The sequence below is a fragment of the Xyrauchen texanus genome, chromosome 16, assembly GCF_025860055.1.
Source record: "Xyrauchen texanus isolate HMW12.3.18 chromosome 16, RBS_HiC_50CHRs, whole genome shotgun sequence".
NCBI classification, from domain to species: domain Eukaryota; kingdom Metazoa; phylum Chordata; class Actinopteri; order Cypriniformes; family Catostomidae; genus Xyrauchen; species Xyrauchen texanus.
Window position 1 is genome coordinate 12519428 of NC_068291.1, and position 24122 is coordinate 12543549.

The 24122-nt window shown below is 38.6% G+C and overlaps 1 protein-coding gene across 1 annotated transcript; it reads left to right on the top strand.

Annotated features, from left to right (window-relative positions):
• Window positions 1-58: 58 nt before the first annotated feature.
• On the top strand, window positions 59-24086 carry LOC127656619 (zinc finger protein 106-like). Its single transcript, XM_052145031.1, is given in 23 exon segments — window positions 59-166; window positions 3131-3231; window positions 4426-4487; window positions 5887-6081; window positions 6989-8800; window positions 8902-9304; window positions 9893-9962; window positions 10052-10206; window positions 10301-10361; window positions 10949-11221; window positions 11313-12033; window positions 12941-12984; window positions 14746-14888; window positions 15053-15187; window positions 16695-16811; window positions 16980-17171; window positions 17310-17372; window positions 18710-18829; window positions 18953-19024; window positions 19177-19248; window positions 19341-19409; window positions 19411-19488; window positions 21948-24086. Coding segments are annotated over 22 exon segments (4980 nt in total). The 5' UTR covers window positions 59-166; window positions 3131-3165; the 3' UTR covers window positions 22005-24086.
• The last annotated feature ends 36 nt before the right edge of the window (window positions 24087-24122 follow it).

The window sequence follows — 24122 nt, forward strand, 5'->3', positions numbered from 1 at the left end:
TTTACGTCATAATGTTTGCCGCCATTTTTAACTAAGCGAACGGTTGTTTTGTTTCTGACTTCACCGGATCAGAACACACAACGTTGCTAAGGAGTCTGCAATATAAATATAAATGATGTATTTATATGGAAATCTGAAGAGATGCTGTCTCTGCTTGAATTAAGAGGTATATTTGAAAGTCGGGTTTGTCTTTTTCTACGTTGTTTTGCTTGTTATATAAACACATTTTAGTCCATGCAGTCAGTGGATGGCATAGATTGTGTTCGCATCTGCACATGTTAAAACAGCAGTATGTTTACATTGTCTCACTATCTGTTTTCTATCATACATAGAGCTGTTATGTCAAGTAGTTAAACTCGTGATGTGTTCACAAAAGTGTTTTTTGCAGCTAGTTTATCAGCAGTATTTTCAGTTGCATTAGCACGTGAGCTAACGAGCTGTTAGCCTATCAGAAGATGTTGTAAACAGTTGTTTTCAGAGAAGAGCTGGAGACACACTAATCTTTAGACCACTTTAACAGGTTCCTTTAATGATTGATTTGTAGTAACTCTCGAAGCTTATTATTAACCTTCAGACTGTCTCATGGTCCACCCTGTTATTATATTAGAGCAACAGTTTTTTTAAAGACAGCTAAGGTCTTAATTTGTGTTGGATAGCATTTGAAGAGAGGATATACACACTGACCTGTGGTTAAGAGCTATTTAGAGTATTGCTGTTAGCAGTGGCTCTGATTTTTAGGGGGAACTTAGATCATGCCTCTCATTGCACTGACATTGTGCCACATCTTTCCACTGCAAACCATATTAATCTCATGGAATGTTGGGCTCTGAAAAAAAAAAAGAATTCCACAAGAACGTCCACAATCCCGCAACTCCTGACCCATATTAAGGCGAGTTGGTCGAAGAATATACACCGATCTGCCACAACATTAAAACCATGCTGCCTAATATTGTGGAGGTCCCCCTCGTGCCGACAAACAGCGCCAACCCTCATCTCAGAATAACATTCTGAGATTATATTCTTCTCACCACAATTGTACAGAGTGGTTATTTGAGTTACCGTAGACTTTGTCACCTTGAAACAGTCTGGACATTCTCTGTTGACCTCTCTCATCAACGAGACATTTCCATCCTTAGAATTGCCACTCACTGGATATTGTTTGTTTTTGGCACCATTCTGAGTCATTTCTAGAGACTGTTGTGTGTGAAAATCCCAGCAGACCAGCAGTTACACAAATACTCAAACCAGCCTGTCTGGCACCAACAGTCCATGCGATTATCTAATTAGCTAATCGTGTGGCAGCAGTGCAGTGCATTGCATAAAATCATTCAGATACAGGTCAGGAGCTTCAGTTAATGTTTACTTCAACCATCAGAATGGGAAAAAAAAATGTGATCTCAATGATCTGGACCGTAGCAAAAAGCACTGCTGCAAAATACAAATAGGGGAAACACTGGTTCCATTTCAAAGTGTGTCAGTTCACAGCGATGCCCTGAAAATTGTTGAAGAGCTGTGCAGGGGCAGTTCTAGAGAGGGGGCCATGTCACCGCCAGACAGAAGCATCCCCCCCAATAACACTTCCACCGCCACCCTGTCAGATGGAAATTCTTGGCCACCTCAGACTGATCACTGTACCCTACCCGGCCACCCCTGTGAAAAAAAATCCTGGCATCGCCCCTGGAGCTGTGTGATTCCACCCCATTCCAGAGGTTTTAAATGACTGCCACTTGCTTGAATGAATGAACAGCAGTCTGTTGCATATGAGTTATTATTGCAATAGGCATAACAACTGAAAACGCATGTATTGACCTTTTATAGAATGAATCATGTTTCCCATCCTTGTGTAGATTTACAGTAGGTAAATCATGTAATTATACACTATTATACTGTTTTTGGACTATTTATGGGCTGTTTCATGGATTTTCATGTATGCTCTGTGTTTTTCAGAGATCTTGAACTCCTTGAAGCATAATTGCAGTGGTAGATTTTCATTTTTGCCTAATGCACAAAGATGGAAATCACAATGTATAAAATTTCTCGTATGTCAAACTCTGCAGCTGTACTTCTATGAAAATCAAAATGTTTACATTTTCTGTAGAAAATGCTCATGCAAAACCTTCTGCCATGATCCTAGGGTGTTGTGGGTGGTTGCCAGGCCATTGCTATGCAGTGGCTAAGGTGTACTGGGTGGTTGTTTACAGGCCCAAGTCAAAAGAGCCCACCCCCAAGTATCAGCTATTTTGAGACTTGTGTCTCTTAAGATCAAAAATGGGCGTTTCCCAAACAGTGGCCATTTTCAAACTGGGATGGGTGTTTTTCAACCACTTTACATGATTTGCCTACTACATTGAGATTCCTTACTAATTGGATAGTTTAGAAATACCCTTCCTACATGCCCACAGATTGTGAAACCCATTATTGTTCCACAGAGACCTATACGTCACTATTTTGGTCCCTACAAATCCACCATGTGAAAATGGTAAGTTCTTAGAAAAGTAATAGCACACCTCTCCATAATAAACCACATGATTTGAGGGATCATTCCAAGTTTGTAGCATAAACAGTGAAGGACAAGTTACTTTCCTAAGTTTAAACTTTGGATTAGTGGTTTGTGATATGTCGAAGAGTGTGTATTTTTATTTAAACCGTGATCAGTATCACATAACATTAGGTGCAAGAAGATTTCCAAAACATGTTCAAGTTTTGAACATGTCAAGGCACAACCCTGCAATGGATTTGTCATTAGCACAAGTGCTGCACTCTCAGCATACTGCATTTAGCCTCTTGACCTGAGCTGTGTCCCTGTTTTGTGTCCTGGCATCCTGCAATGGAGCCAGATACACTGACCCTCTTTCCTGCCTGATGGACTGCAGGTGGAGTTTGGCCAACCCCCATTGCTGATCCCACACAATCTAATGTAAGATTTGGCAGAACTTCTACATAAGAGCTTTTGCAGTATGAAATAAACAAGCAAGCTAGGGGAGTCATTTGTGAGCCATGTGCTTGGCTGAGTTTTAGATGATGTCACTGGCTAAATTTAGTCTGATACACAGCTTGTTACAAACCCGTAGAATAGCTGCCAAAATTTCCATCCTTCCATCCATATAATATTTTTTGTCTCCATTTACAGATCTCTGTTTATTTTTGGTGCTCTGAGACACCTTCATGTCATTCAACATGGGCAAAGAACAGAAATGCATTCTTTGTGAAACTGTCTATAGCTCCAAAAAGGTAAGCGTGAGTACTTGGACACTCTTTCCATGTCCTTGTACAATATGATCACTTGGCCTGAGATATTAATGGTTGTGTGACAAACTATAATTTATGCTCTCATGTAATCACCTGTCTGACCTATCAAGCAAGTGTCATCCAATGTTCTGTTGTGAGATCTATGGTTAGGCTACAAGTAGCGACGTTCCGATAAATTTTTTTTGAGAACGAGTACCGCTACTTTTTTTAGTACTCGCCAATACAGAGTCCGATACCTGTCGTCCCCCCCGAATTCAGTATCAGCAGTTTATTTCAATTTTATCATCAAAATTGTGTTTAAATTAATTATTTAATTAACTTTAATCAAATGAAAGTATAACAATTCATGTTCAACATAAATTGTATTTTTCTAAATCAAATTAAGTGCTTGTATACAGAACCTCACAGCACAATCCTAAAAATAACATTGGAGTTATTTTTGTCAAATAAATGCTGCATAGTATAGCATCGCATATGTCAGATATTGCTTAGTTACTATTGATTATTATTTATAGTAGCAGTAGTAGTATAACAGTGAATATTACATAACTATATAGTAGTGATCTATTTCTGTCATACTTTTTTCATTTAAATTTAATAAAAACAAAATGGAATCGGGACATCCCTAAAATAAATAAATATGTAGACTGTATATGACTCCTGCAAACAAGTGAATTAGCACTCTACCTGCTGTCATCTGCTACAAACAGAGCATGCAATGCTCATAATAGTGTTTTCCATGTATGAGCTAAGGATCTCTAAAGTTATGAGCAGTTCGTGTCTCTATGCCTGCAGAACACCGGCTCCACATATTCACAAGCACTCACATTAAAACGCTGCACATGCAAACGATCTATTTATCTCATTAAATCGCAGCTTTTGCTTTTAAATAATCTCACTAGGGTGTGACTTGATTTTAATCTGTGCGCTTTTACGAGTACAAGTACACGAGCGTGGTATCGGATCCGATTCGGATATCGGTATTGTGCATCCCTAGCTACAAGTAGCCTTTGCTTTGGATAAAAAAAAAGAAACGCCTTTCACATTTTTTTGTAAATTTGCTAGTTTAATGTGATTTTGATAAGTATTTGGAATGTGCCTCCCCTATATTATATCTGAAACAAACAAACAAAAATATATTTCACTAAGTTCTTAATGGTCTCTGTGTTCCTGTAGGAGATGGAAGAGCACATAAGAAGTATGCTGCACCATCGGGAGCTGGAGAATCTGAAAGGCCGGTAAGAACCTGTGTTGTGCATCTAACAAGCCAATGTTCTACACTCTCAGACAGTTGTTATACTCTCAAATTCATTTATCATTGTATTTATGCAGTCTTTTGGGGGCTTTTGTTGTCTGTAATCTTTGTAAGTCAAACAGATGGACATTTGTAAACTAGTTTGATATCAAGGTAAAATTAAGTGTAATAGATGCAGATTATTTTTTGTTGTATAGTCTGAACTATTATCCCCATCAAGTGAACTTCATGACACTTCATCAAGTGTTATGGCCCATTTTTGGCATGTGAGTTTAGGTTTTGTAAAATATGGTTATGACCAGTGATGAAAAGTATGTGTATTGTCAGGCATGTGGGTGGATAAGCCGAGACAGCTGCCATAACCAGGGAGTAAATATAGGGACATTGGAAACAACTGGCAAGGCTGACAAATGACAACTGCCTCTCTCATGTGAGAATTATGTAGATCTCTGGAATGTGAAAAGTGAGAATGAGTTTCTATGGGGAGGGTATTGAAATCTGAAGTGTCAAAGACACAAACACAGTGTCTTTTGCAGTTTTGCCACATTTTAACTAGTTGCACTGTTCTTGATGGAACTTTTCTCTTATTTAGTAAGAGAAATATGATGTTATATTTAAAACATTAATCAGACCAAAGGTTTATATCAATAATCATTCATTAGTTTGAATGTTCAAAGTGAACTGTAGGACATAGGTATGATCATATAATGCTAATGTCAGATTCATAGTCCTCCTGAAGCATAACAAAGCTTTTAGATTTTAAATAATAAGGTCAGTGAGTGCTGATTGAAACGGGCAAGCTGCCTTGACATCATTTTTAGGGATAGACCAACTGCCAATAGCAATCTTATCAGCTCACGAGTTTGGCACTAAATAGAGCAGCTAAACCTAAGAGGGGTCCTCGAGCTGGTAACTGTAAGCAGCTCGCATTACATCTATCTCTAAAGAGTCTTGCCTCTGCTGCAGCCCTAAAGAGCAGAGGAAGGTGGAGATAGGGGGCGGGGGAACCCATTTCTACACACCAAATCCACCAGCTCACCCAGCCCTTGTCTCAGAGCACAGCAGACTCCATCATGACAGCGTGCTAAGACTCAGCCGCTGCTGAGAGGGTGGTCACCCCTCGAAGCCTTAAAACCTCCCAGCACCTCCTGCTCTCGCTCGCGCTCGCTCTAAACCAAATGTGAAGTCTCTGTAGACGTACAAGATCAGGAAGATTGTACTCTTTTATTTAGTAACTTTAAGTTGGATTTATTTTCATCTCCAATATTTCAAAAGTCAATTTGCCTCCTGATCTCTAAAAAGGACCTTAACTGATTAGACGCAGAAGCAATAAACATGCCCGAGGGCAGTATTGAGCAGCCTTTGTCCCCCTCTGTCCCCAGGGACTGCGGACATGAGTGCCGGGTCTGTGGAGTGACAGTGGTGAGCCTGACTGACTACGCCAGTCACATTTCCTGCCCCTTACACAAACAGCGTATTGATGATCTGAAGAACCAGCCTTTAAACGAAGACAAAGATGAGGAGTACTTTGACAAAGAGATTGTGCAGCTTATTGAGAAACGCAAGGAAATTGTCAAGTAAGTACTTATTCTTTATTCAATATGCTTTTAGCACCCAGATTATACATTGGTGTACAACATTTTGTGGGGGTTGATTGCATGCATTACCAACTGTTTTCTTTTTTTTTTTTTTGATGGGGGCACATCAAATAATCAGGGTAATTTTGAAAAAAATAAAATAGTTATTGGATTGGCAGTATGGAATAAATTATCAAAAGCTTTCTCACTGAAGTGTTTTTCCTCTGGGATTTAATCCTTTGTTTGTAGCCACAACACCTACAGTTCTATATTGAACTTTTCTGCAAACTGGTCTGACAGGTGTCAGGAGGTCTAAAACAGCCATTACTGCACACTTGCACTCTCACATAGACACACCACAGCATGGCGTTGCAGCTAATCAACCATTAAACCGCATTAGCAGAATGCATTTAAATAGTCTGTTCACACTAACTGTCTTTTTGGACCAAGTGTTACAATGAACATGTTACACATTCAATAATAACACAAACCTTTTGCTGTTCCTTATTGATATATTTATTTTTTAAAAAATTATGTTGCTATTATAAAGATTTGTTCTATTGAAGCAGCTTGATAGTTTTGTTTGTGTCTTTTAATTGTCTAAAGATGAATATGAGCATTTTCCATGTTAATATGCAATTTGGTTTGGTGGGGAATACTACAAACTGTGGAATTTTCACAAGCAACAGGTCCACAACAGATGTCTGCCTACCATTTGCCAAACTTTATCCCACCATATGACCCCCTTACAATCCTAACTCTAAACGACAGGATAAGGCAGCTCTTTTAGAGGTTTTCATTATCTTACATTTCAAACAGTAAAAAAAGTTTCTTATTTGTCAATGTATCATCCAAATTTTGTTAGTTGAATACATTTCTGTCATAATTGTATGTTTAACTCTACCAGAAAAGAAGAGGCTGCTGCAAAGCAGGCTAAAGAGGAGCAGGAGAACATGAAGAGGTGGCAGGAGCATCAGGCTCAGTGGCAGGGGCCAAGGCCTTTGATGTACCAGCAGTATGGCTCTTGGGACCGACCCTATCCCAACTTCCCTCAAATGCCCAAAAGGGGCAAAGGCTCCAACTGGCAGAATTTTAGATTTTCCTCCTCTGACTGCAGCCACTGGTCCAACCCTAACCAACAGATTAGGTGTGCCACATGGCATGCTGAAGGACCTCCTGACTTGCACAGATGGAGATTCATGGATCGACAGGGAGGGAGTTTGCGCAACCAAGGAAATATCTGGGGTGGTAGACAAGGTGGCTACGGGGTCTGCCCTCCAAAACTAAGAAATCAGTCTCCCTGGAAAAACAGTCAGTGGCAGGGACAATATGTGTCACCTAAGCACTTTAAATCTCCTGCAAGAGAACAACCGAAGACACCCAACTGCACAGAGAGTCAGACAAAGGGCCAGCAGAGTGTAGAAGAATCTGGTGGAGAGAATGATCACAACAAAGGTAAGGGTCAGAAGTCTGAAAAAGCTCACAGATGGGTACCATATCCACCAGCTAAACTTGGGGATTCTTCATCTCAAATGATGCCTCAGCCAATCTCAGAAAAGTCAGATGTGGAATCTCATGAAAATTGTAAGGTACAAAGTTTAATCAGGAGCAACCAGGACGTGGAGAACAAATCTATAGCAGACCAGAGAAACTGCCAGTATAAACCCACAGAGCCCTACCATGAAGCCAATGATTGCAGGCAGAACCAGAAACGTTACATCAAGAACAGTGGCAGTAGTAGCACATACTCATTCACCTCCACAACTAAACGTTTAGAGAAGTCTAGCAACCATGCTCGAAATGGGGTTTCTTGGACCCAGTGTTCAAAGACTAATCTCAGGCAAGTGGCAACTCAAGACTCTGTCAGTTCTAAAGGTTCTCTGCATTCCCATTCAAGTTCCAAATTCCCACAACATGCCATCTTTAATGCAGAACAAGAACATCTCCTATCAGAGATGCTGCGAAAAGCCAAGGAGACCTTGCTTAATAGAAAGAGCTCAGTTCACACTTCTGGCCCAGAGGACTACACTAAAGGAACAAATACAGTTTCTCAGATTAAGGAACCCCTGCAAGTAGAGAGTTTAGAGCAAAGTAAGGTTAAAAAATTACATGAACGTAAGAAGAAACTGAACAAGCACAAGGTACAAGAGGGGCAGACTTTTGATGAGCTTATTAGCAATGACAAGCAACAGTTCACAAGAACTGAAACATCACTACAGATTGGCAGTGTGCGAAATGACACTAGGCTATCTCTGCAGTCCTTGCAAGTTAGTACTTCCACTATTGACCACGAAGATGAGGGATATAGCGAAAGGGAAGAAAACCTTCCCATAACAGTCCAAGATCAAGTCATAGACACACTAGATGAAGAATTGTGCCCACTTGGAGAGGAATCCCATAGCAGTCCATCCGAACCAACAGCAGGCAGTTCAGTGCCCCCTTTAAGCAAGCTTGCCTTGCCTGCATGTCTCAAAAGGGATCTGAACCGCCATATGGGTACCAAAGGCAAAGCAACAGCCCATGAGCCCAACTTGAATATTGCCAGACGTATTAGGAATGTGAATGACTCACGGAAGAATGAATCAGAGAAGGACTGTGGACTCAAGCCCACCTTGCGGCAGCTCATTAGCTCCTCTTGCTCCCGGCGGAATGTCAACTGGGACCAGGTCTACCAGGAAGTCAAACGCAAGAAGCAAGAGCAGGGCAAGGGCTTACCAAGGTAGTGCATGAGTGTTTACTCTTAAAAAATGAAGTACTGCATACAAATGTATTGTTACTTCATTCACACAATAATCCAATATTTGTCCTGAATCTTTTCAGATTTGGTATAGAAATGGTGCCCTGTGAGCCTGAGGGTAATAACCAAATGAATGAAAATGATGACCCTCTTTGTGAGGGCTTCCATTGGGACTCTCTGTTGGACTTCAATCAAGTTCCTGTCCCTTCCCGCAAGCGTAGCTTGTCTGAAAGCAGTGTGGTCAAAGATCACTCTGCTGGCACAAGCTCCCTCCTCAAAACTGTAGATCCACTGAGGGACGGTCCTCCTAGCAGCCCCTCACAGCAGCTAAGGAGAGAAGATCTGCAGCCAAAAGGTCATCTTGAGATACAGGGTCCAAATTGGTCACCTCAGGGTCCAGTGGATGTCGAAGGAGACTGTGGTTGTACATCAGAGACTGAGCTGAATGACATGCAAGGAAATGGAAAGAAACGTAGAGCACCTACGGTAAGCTTCAAACCTTCCATGTTTGTTTTAAGGCAGCATCCTAACCAAAATGCAACTTCATAAGTGACTGACTTAAAACATTCTACATAGGCAGCACTCAAATAGCACTTCTCAATTTAAATGCATTATATATCACACACAAATATTGGGTAAAATAGTCACTTTTTAAACTATTTTTATTTATATGTTTCAGAATTGAAGTATATTTATAGTCAATATTTCTATTTTAAACTATTTTTATTTATATGTTTCAGAATTGAAGTATATTTATAGTCAATATTTCTGTTGATCAGTGGCAAAAAAAACAAACTGCAAAGTATACATGTGTTGCTGCCTTAGATTTGGGGTATCTTAGAATCTTTTGAACAGCCTTCGCATTGGGAGTGCACCTATGGTGACTTAAAATATTGTGTTGTAGGTGACTGAAATGGAGCTTATGAGAGGCTGGTTACTTTTATATAAAATAATGATTCTAAATGAGACATTTATTTACTTGCTTTGAATCACAGTGGGTAATAATGCATGAATAACTTAATAACATACAGTAGATCTTATAATATAGATCTTACTATTGACTCTTTCCACTAGGATGTTTTGTCTCCAGAGATTCCTAATGAAAATAGGAAAAGTAAGAGGCAAAAAATCAAGGCTAAGAAAGGTAAGGAAACTAAATTTTTTTATTAAACAAATCTAAACAGTTTTGTTTGCATTGGGTATTTAAATGTGTCTATAAATTATATTTTGTAGAACGTTCTCAAGTGGATCAGTTGCTGGCAGTATCTCTACGTGAGGAGGAGCTTAACAGTTCTCTTCAGGCAGTGGACAGTAGTCTTATTCAGGCACGTGCTGCCCTACAAGCCGCCTATTTGGAAGTACAGCGCCTGCTTATGGTGAAACAACAGGTAAAACCTTATTAAGAAAAAAAAATTCTGTTTACACTGTGTTTCTCACTTTCACTTGCTTTTTTAATTTGACACCCACTCAACAATTTCACAGGTGACCACAGAGATGAACACTTTAAGAACCAGGCGAATTGAAATTCTACAAGGAATGCAAGGTACAGAAATTAGAAATAGAGGAAATGTTAACACATTCATTCAGTTCATAGTTTTTATTTATAAAGGGATGGTTATTTAGGAATGTGCAAAATAATAGAAACACCATATGAAAGGGTTGCACATGTACAAATAGGGCTGCAAATGTGAGTCACATTAGGTTGAATGCTAATTTGCAAAATGTATCAAAAGTGAAGCAACTGACAGTGATACAAAGAAGCCAACAATCAGTGCCCAAAATGCAAGTGCATCACTTAAAAATGACATCTGCCAATAAAAACAGTAATCCTTAAATCAAACCTCACCAAAAGGGTAAAAAGGTCATCACATAGTGCACTTCAGCATTTCTGTGACCCAATCTCAACATAACAGTTCATTCTGATTTTAAAAAGCTGAAATTTATGGCACCCACCAGATCTAAGCATTATTGAACCTTGGGAATTTCAAACAGACGTCCTTAATTCAGATAACAATGTTATTTCTGTTATTTTGTCCACTCCCTGTACAAGATCTCAGAACATAATCCTAGCATGTTTGTTGTTGATAGTGAAATTAATATTAAAATCAAAAACACCAAACTCTTTTTCAGGAGAATTTGAGTTGCCAGAGAAAGAGCAGAGCAATGAGGATGTCATGACTCCATTAACACAAGTTTCTCAGTTAACCTCCCAAACCCAAAACCAGCCAACCACAGCTACCCAATCACACTCTCCTTCCCCAACCTCCCCTCTGGCTGTTACCATCAAACAGGAGCCCATCTCTCCCAGTAACCTCACCCCTGAGCACCACCTTGTCAAGAGCCCCATCCCAGGACCCAATAGCACCACATCTGTGCAAACAGTGTTTGCAACTTGTCAGACAGGTAAGTTCCAATCATTACATTACAGCACAAAGATAATCATTGCTCTTAGAAATTAAAGATTGTATGTTTATTCCTTTGTCGTTAAACACAGAACCTACCTTCAAGTACATCAGTAGAATGGACTCTCCCCAAGACAGCACAGGAATGTCTTTGACTGCAGTTCAATCAGATCATATACTGCAGCCTTCTCCCTGCACAGAAAGCCTACAATGCTCTCATGAAGGGTTAGCCAACCCTTCTTCCCCACTCATGCCTATAACCCTCTCCCCCAAGCCACTGTCTCTCTCAAATCACCCAGAGACTAATCCAGTTAAGCGTGTTCGGAAGTTGAAGAAGAGGAAGTGTCTTAAGAAGGCAAAGAGCAATGAACAGCCTGAAATCAGCGATTCAGAGCTTGATGCAGAGCAGCCCTTTTCTCGCCCTTTACGCAAGTTCCGATCTCATCCGCGATCCAGTGGCACCAACAAGTCACCCTCCATGGCAGAAGTGATGGGTGAGAAAAAAGAGTTGTTGATCACCGAAGCTTCAAAGAATGGACCACAGGAAACCAAGTTAGCACCACCACCAACGAATGAAGCTCCCGACTCCGATTCATCTGAACTAGAGATTGTGGAGCTTCCGCCACCCTTGCCCACTGATTTTGTCAATCTAGATTCTTCAGATCCAGATGAGTTGATGCCTGAAAAGAAAGTCAAGAGGTCATTTACTGTGGACACAGACCATGCAACTACAGACATCCAAAACCTTGCCTGCAATGAGGTCACTTCAACCAGTGAAATTGACACCAGCAGTACAATAAAGACCTGTGAAAGGTAAGCATCATGATTTGGGCTGTCAAATTTAAGGATATTTGTTTGATGTTTAGTTTGGGATAGAGCAGGGCTATATATTGAATATTCACGTTATAATAAATGATATAAAATTAAGCAATATTGTGATGATTTTCACGCGCTTTTCATTTGCCCAGTAAGTTTTAATAAAGACCATCAGTAGACAAGTATACGATCTTTCATGGCTGCACAATTAATCAAAATAACATCAAAATGTTATTATTAAACTGCAAAAGGCTGTGATGAAGACCGATAAACATGGTCTGTATGTGCTTCAGAATAAACCTGTGATGCACTGATCTGTGTTCATGTGCGGGCCAGCACTCTCAGAGCAGTTCACATGTATTGAGAAATCAAAGTATGCATGTTCAAGCATTTACGCAAATTCATATATAAGTAACAGGACAGAAATATATTACTTTTGTATAAAACAAATCTAATCTAGAGACCTGCGGGGGGATGAGTTGGAATCAAATCCAGAATTTGGTCCAAGACGAGTGTGAATAGTGTGAAGGACAATTTTGAAACATTCCTCATTCCTCAGAGCAATGTAAACTTTTCTGGGCAAAACCCCAGGCCAAAATGATTGCTCTAACAGATTTATTTTGTGTCAACAAGCATTTTCATAATTAAGATGTTTAGTAAAAAGAAAACATATCCTGAATGATCAAAGATCTTGTTCAACAAGCATTTATGTGTTAGGCTTTGTGGAGACCGTAGAAGACTTAACAGTTTCTGATGGGCAAGAGCTCACCGACAGTACAGCTGGTCTCCACAAGACAAATTTAGATGTGGGAATTTGACCTTTAGGGACCCTGACTCTACTTTCATAGTCCACTGTGATTGGTGTGTCTCAGTATTGAAATGTCTAATGTTTTTATTTTTCCAGTGAAATAAAATCCACCGCAGTGATTGAGTCCAAGGTACCTTCAGGTATGTGAACAAATTTTGTTGCCACAAGAAGTCTAATTTTAAAGGACACCTATTATGCCCCTTTTCACAAGATTTAATTGGTGTCCCCAGAATGTGTCTGTAAAGTTTCAGCTCAAAATACCCTACAGATCATTTATTATACCATGTTGAAAATCCCCATTTTTGGGTGGGAATAAAAACAAGTTGTTTTTGTGTGTGTTTTTAAATGCAAATGAGCTGGTGCTCCCCACCCCATATCCAGAATAGGGCGGAGTTTTGACATCTCTGCTTCAGATAACTAGACATCATAAGCAATATGACTGACAGTGAAAATAGTGGTGTTCAGCACTATATGTTTGAAGTGGAGTCAGACACTGATGAGGGAGAGGCTCCGTCAGAACTAACAACTTTGAGAATGAACCAGGATGTTTCTGAATGGTTATTTGAAAAATTAATTTATTTGTTGTAGAGTTTTTTAAGCAGTTTTGCAACGATGGATGAGTAACGCACACACACAAATACTGTTACAACATTAGCTATGCGCTATAACTAAACAACACAAACAAACATGTCCGTCGGCAGTGTCCATCAACAGTTTTGGGCAGGGCCTGTACAAAATGATGTCACTTTGTACAGAATCTGTGAACGGCTTGTTCTGAGACGGTGCTTATGATTAATTGGGATAAAAAAAAAAGAACTGGGTAGATTTTTAGCATTATCGAGTGGTTGTGTACACACACACTGCCAACACACATTTATGTTCAAACACCATGTAAAAGTGAATTTTGCATAATAGATCCCCTTTAAACATTAAGTATCCTATGTCCTATGCCATTCTCTTACTAAATATGCTTCCATTTTGTTCGTCGTGTATGGTGTGATCGCAGTACATACTTTGAAATGCAACTAGTTCTGTCCCTACTCAATGTAAGCCATAGCAGAATGACTAAATTAAAATACTAACATGATCAGCATACAAAAATAGTTCACCATGTCCCCAAATTACTTTTTAAGGGCAAGGTATTTTTAGTGCCTGCTAGTTTCTGAGCAGGCACTCTTAACCTGTGCCTCTGAAAGTGGCTGGTGGAATAAGAGCCCTAAGGAATGTGCCAATTAATATACAGAGGGAGCACGCCACTGTGCCTTTTCTTGGGAACTCCATTAAATGACCTAAATTAAACGTATAACATACCACTTTGGCCAGTTGTACATGTACATTTTGTTTCAAAACCTAGTGAACTGCCTCCCTAGACAGAATATTTAGGGGTCATTGCCATGTCCAAATAGTCAAACTTTCACATGTGGTAGATATGAAATGTAGTGTTATGTACTAAAATGATGTAATTACAACCTCACAGATAGTAAAAGGTTATCTAATTAAAAAAAATCATAACTCTAAAAACATTATATATATATATATATATATATATATTTGTATGCACTCTTTGCCATTTTTAAATGAAAAGAAGTTTCCTTTACAAATAAACCTTTTTTTATTATATATATATAATAATTTTTTATTGCTGTAATCTATTTAATGCAAGGTAGGTTGTAGAGCTATTTCCAAGCAATTTTAGCCAATCACATCACAATTTGAAAGATCAATAAAAAAAGTGTTTAAAAGATGCACTTTTTAAACTGTTTACTTCACAGCAAAGTAAATCTAATATATGTACATGGAAGTAATGTATAGAAAATACACATTTACACTTATATCTATCATTGTGTTAATGTTTTACTCAAATAGCCGATATCTGCGCGTGTGTGTGTGTGTATAATCAGATTTGTCAGATCCTGGGGAGGAGGAGTGTCCTACAGAAGGGGAGTTTGAAGGCCATAAGGAGGCAGTGAATGGAATGCAGATCCATAATGGACTGCTCTACACCTGCTCCGGGGACCGCACGATACGTGCTTTTGACCTGATTGTAAGACCCTCATACATCTGTTCCATTGAGTGGGTCTAGCAGCATCAAATTACCATGCCTTTTAAAATACACCACTGGATATAAAAGTTAAATGTTCTATGAATGGAACTCAAAAGTAGGTATCTGGTTAAGGTCTCATTGCTCTTTCATTATTCTTTGTACAGAGTCGGAAGTGTGTGGCTGTGTTTGAGGGTCACAGCAGTAAAGTAAACTGCCTGTTGGTGTCATATGGAGTAGGCCTGCGACAGCGCCTGTATTCAGGATCAAGTGACCAAACCATCCGCTGTTACAGCCTCAAGGTACTTTGGTCCAAATACATTGGTTGTGATAGTTCTCCCAAAAAGCAAAACGTCTTCTCTGCTCTTTTCCATCAAATTAAAGTGGACGCTGGACATAATGAGGCTCCAAAAATGTATCATCAAAGTATCCATACGTGCATTTGATTTAAGTTGGCTAAAGCCATATACACTCACCTAAAGGATTATTAAGAACACCTGTTCAATTTCTCATTAATGCAATTATCTAATCAACCAATCACATGGCAGTTGCTTCAATGCATTTAGGGGTGTGGTCCTGGTCAAGACAATCTCCTGAACTCCAAACTGAATGTCAGAATGGGAAAGAAAGGTGATTTAAGCAATTTTGAGCGTGGCATGGTTGTTGGTGCCAGACGGGCCGGTCTGAGTATTTCACAATCTGCTCAGTTACTGGATTTTCATGCACAACCATTTCTAGGGTTTACAAAGAATGGTGTGAAAAGGGAAAAACATCCAGTATGCGGCAGTCCTGTGGGCGAAAATGCCTTGTTGATGCTAGAAGTCAGAGGAGAATGGGCCGACTGATTCAAGCTGATAGAAGAGCAACTTTGACTGAAATAACCACTCGTTACAACCGAGGTATGCAGCAAAGCATTTGTGAAGCCACAACACGCACAACCTTGAGGCGGATAGGCTACAACAGCAGAAGACCCCACCGGTACCACTCATCTCCACTACAAATAGGAAAAAGAGGCTACAATTTGCAAGAGCTCACCAAAATTGGACAGTTGAAGACTGGAAAAATGTTGCCTGGTCTGATGAGTTTCGATTTCTGTTGAGACATTCAGATGGTAGAGTCAGAATTTGGCGTAAACAGAATGAGAACATGGATCCATCATGCCTTGTTACCACTGTGCAGGCTGGTGGTGGTGGTGTAATGATGTGGGGGATGTTTTCTTGGCACACTTTAGGCCCCTTAGTGCCAATTGGGCATCGTTTAAATGCCACGGCCTACCTGAGCATTGTTTCTGACCATGTCCATCCCTTTATGGCCACCATGTACCCATCCTCTGATGGCTACTTCCAGCAGGATAATGCACCATGTCACAAAGCTCGAATCATTTCAAATTGGTTTCTTGAACATGACAATGAGTTCACTGTACTAAAATGGCCCCCACAGTCACCAGATCTCAACCCAATAGAGCATCTTTGGGATGTGGTGGAACGGGAGCTTTGTGCCCTGGATGCGCATCCCACAAATCTCCATCAACTGCAAGATGCTATCCTATCAATATGGGCCAACATTTCTAAAGAATGCTTTCAGCACCTTGTTGAATCAATGCCATGTAGAATTAAGGCAGCTCTGAAGGCGAAAGGGGGTCAAACACAGTATTAGTATGGTGTTCCTAATAATCCTTTAGGTGAGTGTAATGGCTTTGTGTGAGGAACAGATCGAAAATGTAGTCTTCATTCATTATAATATGATTGTTTTCAGATGTCTTTCTATAATTTAAAACATATTACAACTATTTCTGTTTGTCACCTTCAGACAGCAGAGTGTGTGAAACAGCTGTCTATCCCAGACCGAGTGCTCTGTCTTCATAACCGTTGGAAAATTCTCTACGCCGGTCTGGCCAACGGCTCTGTCATCACCTTCAGTCTCAGGGTATGAAGTGTTTAATGATCCGCACAATTCAGGTTGCTAACAAGTCTCATGAAGTGAGCTAAATATAGACATGCTTACTATTGTACTGACCTGTTATCTATAGAGGTGGATTTTTGATCAGATGAGAACTGAGATCTTGCTAACAAGTTTACCTTTTGTCTCCTGAAGAACAATAAGCAGTTGGACTTGTTTGAGTGCCATGGCCCACGGGCCGTGAGTTGCCTGGCGACAGCTCAGGAAGGTGCTCGGCATGTGCTGCTGGTCGGATCCTACGATACCACGATCAGCGTTAGAGATGCTAAGAATGGCCTACTGCTGCGTACTCTAGAGGGCCACACTAAAACCGTACTTTGCCTGAAGGTGTGTGCCTGATCTGATTATGGCCAAAAAAAGCATCACCACCTTTACATAATTCCAAACCATTGTAGAGGATTTCCTTTGCATGAATCATGTAATGCCTACCTCTGAGCTTTAATTGTATATGTTGCCTCTCCGCAGGTGGTGAATGATTTGGTGTTCAGTGGCTCAAGTGACCAGTCTGTACATGCATATAATATACATGTGAGTTCCTCATTCCAGGGTTATTTTAGTTTTGAATTTAGTTTTTATTTCTATTTTATTTTAAATGTGTTATTTCAGTGTAACTTTTTTTTTTTAACACTAAGCTCTGAATTTGTTTTTAAAGATTTACTGTTTTAGTGGTATACCCAAAATTAAAGGCTTATAACTTGACAAACAAAAACACGAGGGTTAAGTCATTGTAAAAATATATATATATATATATATATATATATATATATATATATATATATATATATATATATATATATATATATATTTTTTTTTTACAATGACTTAACCCTCGTGTTTTTGTTTGACAAGTTATAAGCCTTTATATATATAATGATACATTCTGAGACTCCATCCTAAGAAACGGCTAAAAATGTGCTTTTTTTTTTTCTTATTTGACATGATATATCTCTGGATTTAAATCTTGGTGTCCAAAAGTATCTCCAAAAAACAAACAAAAAAAAAACTAATTGTACGTAAGAACTAATTACATATGTATTATAATAGTGACTAAAGATTTGCATATCATGGAGACATGAGTTTAGAAATGAGATTTCATAGAATGAGTGCCTTTTGACTCAATGAGTGTGCATAGAGTTTGTATTATTTACTTGGCGCCATCTCCTGGTGGCCATATGTAACATTGTGCTTCGTGTGGATAATCTAATGATCTCCTCTCCTCGAATTTATGGTATATGATATTTTATGTACCGTTTATTTTCTGTGAAGTTAAGAGCAAAAATGCAGCATATAAACAACACCAACATAATTGTCAAAAACACATTCTTGGCTATTACTGACTATATTTTTGTCTGTGAGTTAAACAAGTAGGCTGGTTGTATTCTACTCTTTGAGAGGTTTCCAACAACATATGACATGGCAACAGTAAAAAAAGGAACACTCCTGATTTGTCTGCAAATTTAAAACACTTGTTCGGTTTTTGTCATAATGACTACATGCATTGGAAATTTCAGCTTTAAAACAATGCCTATTTTGTGTTGGTCAAGACTGTATTTGTTAATATTTTGACAATTATTTTATTTTCTCGAGGGTCCATCCAAGTTTAAAGGGTTTACATTTTATGTTTAGTTTAGCTTTAGTGTTTTCAAGATTGTTTCTGTATATGTATTTTAGTTTTAGTTTAAGTGTTTGCAGGTCATTTAAATATAATTATCAGCATTACATTTCTCTGGGCTATCTAGTGTTATTATTATCTAGTTGCATTTTCATGTTTAATGAAGGTAGATTATTAAAATTACACATTTTATGATACAATTTGTAAGTGCCTTGTTTGTATTTAACTCACTTCTATATATCTGGCTCCACAGACAGGAGAACTGGTGAGGATCTATAAGGGTCACAGTCATGCCGTCTCTGTGGTGGCAATTTTGGGAAAGGTGATGGTCACTGCGTGCCTTGACAAACTGGTCCGTGTGTACGAGTTACAGGTATAAATTATTTATGTGCTGAAAAGCATTTTGACTCTACCTGGACTGTGCTGCAATTATATGATGCATTGTTTTGCTTATGAACTGTTTTTATGATATTAACCAAATCTCTGGTGGTTCCAGTCTCATGACAGACTTCAGGTATATGGTGGACATTCAGACATGGTGATGTGTATGGTCATCCATAAGAGCATGGTGAGTACATCAATGAAACATTTCCCCTGAGATCTTATTGAGATCCAATTATTGATTCCATAAACCTCTTTAAATTGCTTTAAAAGTATTGATTATTTGCTATGTGGTCAAATAATCATCAAAATAATGCAGCGGTGGTTTGTCTGTTGCAGATCTACACAGGCTGCTATGATGGAAGCGTGCAAGCAGTCCGATTGAACCTGATCCAGAACTACCGCTGCTGGGTAAGACAAAGAGGCTACCCGAGTCATGTTTAGTAATAAGTTGGTCATAAATAATGTAGATAGTAATTTATCTGGTGCATGACTCTTTTCAGTGGTATGGCTGTACATTAATTTTTGGCGTGATGGAGCACCTGCAGCATCACCTGCTGAACGACCACACCAAACCCGGCACAGCAGGTGTTTAAATGTCGCTGGAGAAACTGCGACTCCTTCTTCACCACCCGTAACGGCTCCAACCAGGTACGACAGCAACAAACCCTCAATGCTTTTTCACACTCCTAATGCAGATTTAAATTGCCACATTGCTGGAAAATTTTACGGATTAACTTTTGCAGTTAAAGTACCACATCTGTTAAAGCAACAGCCACCAAAATATGTTTTAAATACTTTTTTAATTTTCTTTAAAGCAATCTTTCACCCAAAAATGAAAATACTGTAATATTTTACTCACCCCCATGTATTTCCAAACTTGTATGCCTTTCTTTTTTCGGAACACTAAAAGAGAAATTTTTATGAATCTCCCAGTCCGTCTTTTCAATACAATGGCAGGAATAGATTCACTTTCATGCTTTAAAAAGGATGCAAAAGTACTGATGTGTCATATCCCAAGTCTTCTGAAGACCTATGATAGGCTTTGGTGAGAAACAGCCTGAAATGTAAGTAAAATATATACATGTGTTGCGCATTCATAAGCACTCTGAGAGAAGCTTATCCTCGGTGGCTTGTGTTTTCACCCGAGAACTTGTGCTGATTAACAATGCAGATTTTGACATTTTCAGATTGTTTTTCTCCACCTATCAAATGCCTTCAAAAGACTTGGAAACTGACACATCATTGAATACTTTTATGTAGTGCTGTCGGAATTAACGTTAATTGTATGTGATTAATTAAAGTTTAACGCATACATTTTTCTTAATCGCAATAAATGCATTTAATGTTTAATGCATAAACCAGCATAAACACCTTTGCAATGTGTCCGCCTTGAGTCATTACAGTGACAGGCACACCACAACATTGCTTCTCTATCAGTGATAAAATGATGGAGAATGGACCTCTTAGCACTATTATTTGATGTACATAAAAATCCCAGATGACTTGTGATAGAAATAAAGTATTTTTAGCGTTTCTAAACTACCATAAAAGCATGTCAAGTCTTAAATATCACTCCGCTTTTCCTGTGGAGATCAAAGCGACATTTGACGCTGGCATTGACGCTCTGATGCGAATCATGAACGCAGCTTCACGATTGCTGTAGGAAAGCAGATAGCCACAGTCTACCGGCAGATTAATATTGTGGAGGAAGAGAGTGTAAGAGATTTCATGCTCATTGAAATGTATGCTAAACCTATGGGGACTAAAACCATCTTTACACAGAACATAGAGACTGCAAGAGTTCAAAATGGATAAAATCCCAGATGCAGTTTATTGTTCAACCAAAATCCCAATAATAACCAGAAAAATTTTAATTTGGTGAATAATTTCTAGCTTTTAACTGTAAACAAACCCAAAACACACGGGGACTCTTATTTTGAAATGACTTAGACTTGGCTCTGTTACAATTCTCTATATCAAGTATTTAAGCATTTTATAGCCTATATTTTCACAACATGAAGGGTTTGGTATGTGTGTGTGTGTGTGTGTATGTGTATATAAATATATATATATATGAAGTTGGACACATGCTGATGGGGCACATTTCCATATAGTTATATTTTTCTTTGCATGCCCTCGCTTTAATTTAGAACAGTTGATTATCTAATCAAAATTACAAAATATGCATTGAAGGATAAAAATATGGATGAATATTGTCAATGATGAAAGATTTAGATACAGCAAATCCCCACGTGATTGTTTTTATTTAATCTCTAAAGGCCACTGTTATACTGTAGAACCAAGCCATTCTAACTGTAAAATCTTCCATCGCCGTCCGCTGGCCATCACTCCAGCACTGGCATACATTTTTCTCGATAACCAATAGTTCCAAAAAGCAACTTTCGGCACCGATTAATCGGTAAAGCCGATATCTATATCGGTCTATCTATATATACATGGATCTATATCAGGCTACCTCTATTGTCTTCTGCCATTGTGTTGAAAAGATTGGGATATTCATTCAAATTTTACCCTTTTGTATTGCGTAGAAGAAATAAAGTTATATAGGTTTGCAATGGCATAATAAATTAGTAAAAAATTATTATTGTAATATTTGCTGAACTATTCCTTAAATTGTTGCTCTAGAAGTAAAGTAGGCTACTGCTAGCTTGAAAACTGGCAGGGCATCGTTCTCATGGTGTATGTTTACATTTTATGCAGTTGCTTGTAAACCAATAAGACAATAGATGTTCGACTTCCGCAAAACAAAGGCAAACAAATAAAAAGCATAATTGCAGAATTAACAGAAGTGCATCTGCTTCTTATTTCAGAGTGTCCTACACTTGTACATGCTTGAACGATAAACGTTACCACTTTGATCACAAATACTGAACTTTTCCGGCAGAATAAGCTGGTAGTTGCCAAAGCTGATTTACCAGCTTTTTAAGAAAATAATGATTCATTTCAAAGACAAGTAATGAAAGCAAATTCCTGTCTTTCTTTGTTTCAAATCTGTCAGTAGTTTTGGTCAAATAATGCTGTTATAATAAATTGTTAATGCTTTTTATTATTTTCTCTCTGATTTTACATGAATGTTGTCTTTGTAGGCAGTGCATTCTCATATGCAGAAACACGGCAAGGAAGACAGTATCATGGAGCCATAAGGGGCCAAGGGAGTTTGCATCACACATCTAATCTCCTCGTTTCCCATATTGGGAATATCTCATTCAACCCTCACCAGAGGAGCCCTCTTCATGGGCATATTTTTATATGAGCCATCAGATACCAACAACTCCCACTTAGATTAAAGAAAAGATGACAGTACTCATGCCACTATCTAAATAATGATGGTCTGAATGGTTTTAATCTTACTGAGAAATTGGTTTCATGTTAAATAATTGTCCTATAAAAAAAAAAAAATCTTAAGAATTTCGTAGAAAATTGTGGCATCAAATTTTTTAGTTTTTTCATATATAAAACAAAGAAAAGGTTCTTCTCGCTAAGTGGAGTTGTTGGTATTCTAATTAAAGGAAATCTTTTACATTTGTTTCCTCTTTTTCACTTCTCTCTATCAGAAGTGTGGAGAATGCTAGTTTATTTTATACTGACATGGCATTGCTCTAATACTGTTCTGCAAGGGATGGATTTGCACAGCATTAGTGTCCTCCTTTCATATTTTGGCTCTCATCTGATCTTTCACTGTATTGTCGGCTCTGAGATTTACTGACCAAATAAAGACGACTGAAACAAACAAACCTTGGGAAACCTTTGGGTACCAGTATAGCAGAAGAGTTGCTGCAGCTCCCTCAGCACAACGTATAGTTTAGAATTGTGTCTGCATTGTATGGGTTTGAAGATGCTTCTGATCACAAGTGTTATAAGAAAGCATAATATTTGTGTCTTGTTGAGCAACTAGATTTCATTTGAATAAAGATCACCTTTTTCCTCATGTCGCATCAGTTCCCCCCCAAGAGTTTAATGGCATAATAGCTACACCTGACATTTCAATCTGGTTTCCAAATACAATTTATTATTGTTCATTTATATGTAATTGTTGGAATAAACCTGTGCCAAGTCAAATATGCGGATCACGGACGGTCTGCTGTGGCGACCCCTAACGGGAGCAGCCGCAAGAAGAAGAAAAAGATATGTAATTGTTTGAGTGTAATCTTTTCCTCAATATTTGGGGAAATTTTTGGCTTTTATTTTTGTTTTTTAGGTTTCTATGTGGTTGCTCACCAAAGGTGAGGCAAAGTTGAAGGATACAGGCGTGACTCTTGCAGTTGAAATGGGTTTGCTGTGCTGTAGACAGAGTGAAATGTGACAGTTGGTGTGCGTGAGCCTTTGAGAACATGGATGAATGTGTTTTATGGGTCAGTGTTATTACAAGAAGACATTTTTATTTTACTTATTTTTCCCTGTTGTGAAAGAGTGGGTTTGTTTTTTTTTTTTCTTCAAAGTTGGGAGTATTTTGTAAGGGCTTTTGTGCTGTTGAGATTTGTAGTTTTATGAAAGTACAGGTGGGCAGAGTGGCATGTAGCCAAGTGCACTGCACTCTGCTGGAGAAGACTTTTATTGTGCTGTTTGAGTATGGAAGTTGCATGGGAGATAAACATGGGAGCTGTTTTTATGGAGTTGGGAACGTATTACCTTCCTTGGCATAATCCTCAATCTGTTACCAGCACACATATACAAAAACAGCCTTAAGTTAGTATAACATGAACTGCTAACATTTGGTTACATCTTAATTTCATAAAGATGTGCTTTCACAGCTTTCTAATAGTTGATTTTATATACAGTGACAATAATATCTCCGCAGTGGAGGCGGACCATTTTTCTGCCTTCTGCACAACCGTGAAGTGTTTTATTTTGAACTATACATGGTCTCTTTTTTTTTTTTTTTTTTGTGGTCATTTTGTGATAGATGCACAGCTTATTCGACCCATTCGTGACCTTTGAAAAGCTCTTTTGCTATAATTGTGTGTTGCTGAGGAGAGAATGCAGTTAACCTCTTACCTGGTATTCCCAAGTTTCTCATATTTGTTCATTTCAAATGCTGTTAAATTGTTATTGACATTTTGTATGCAAACGCTATTGAGAGGAAACCATATAGGAATAAAAAGATAAATACTGTGTTATTTGTTCAACATTTCTTGTCAACATCCAATAAGAACATCTGTTTAAAACGTTGTCTGCTTTTGACCTTAGAGGTTATGTTTCAGTATATTATTTGGGACTTTTTATGAATGGGGAACAAATTGGAGACCCATTGCTTTGCATAA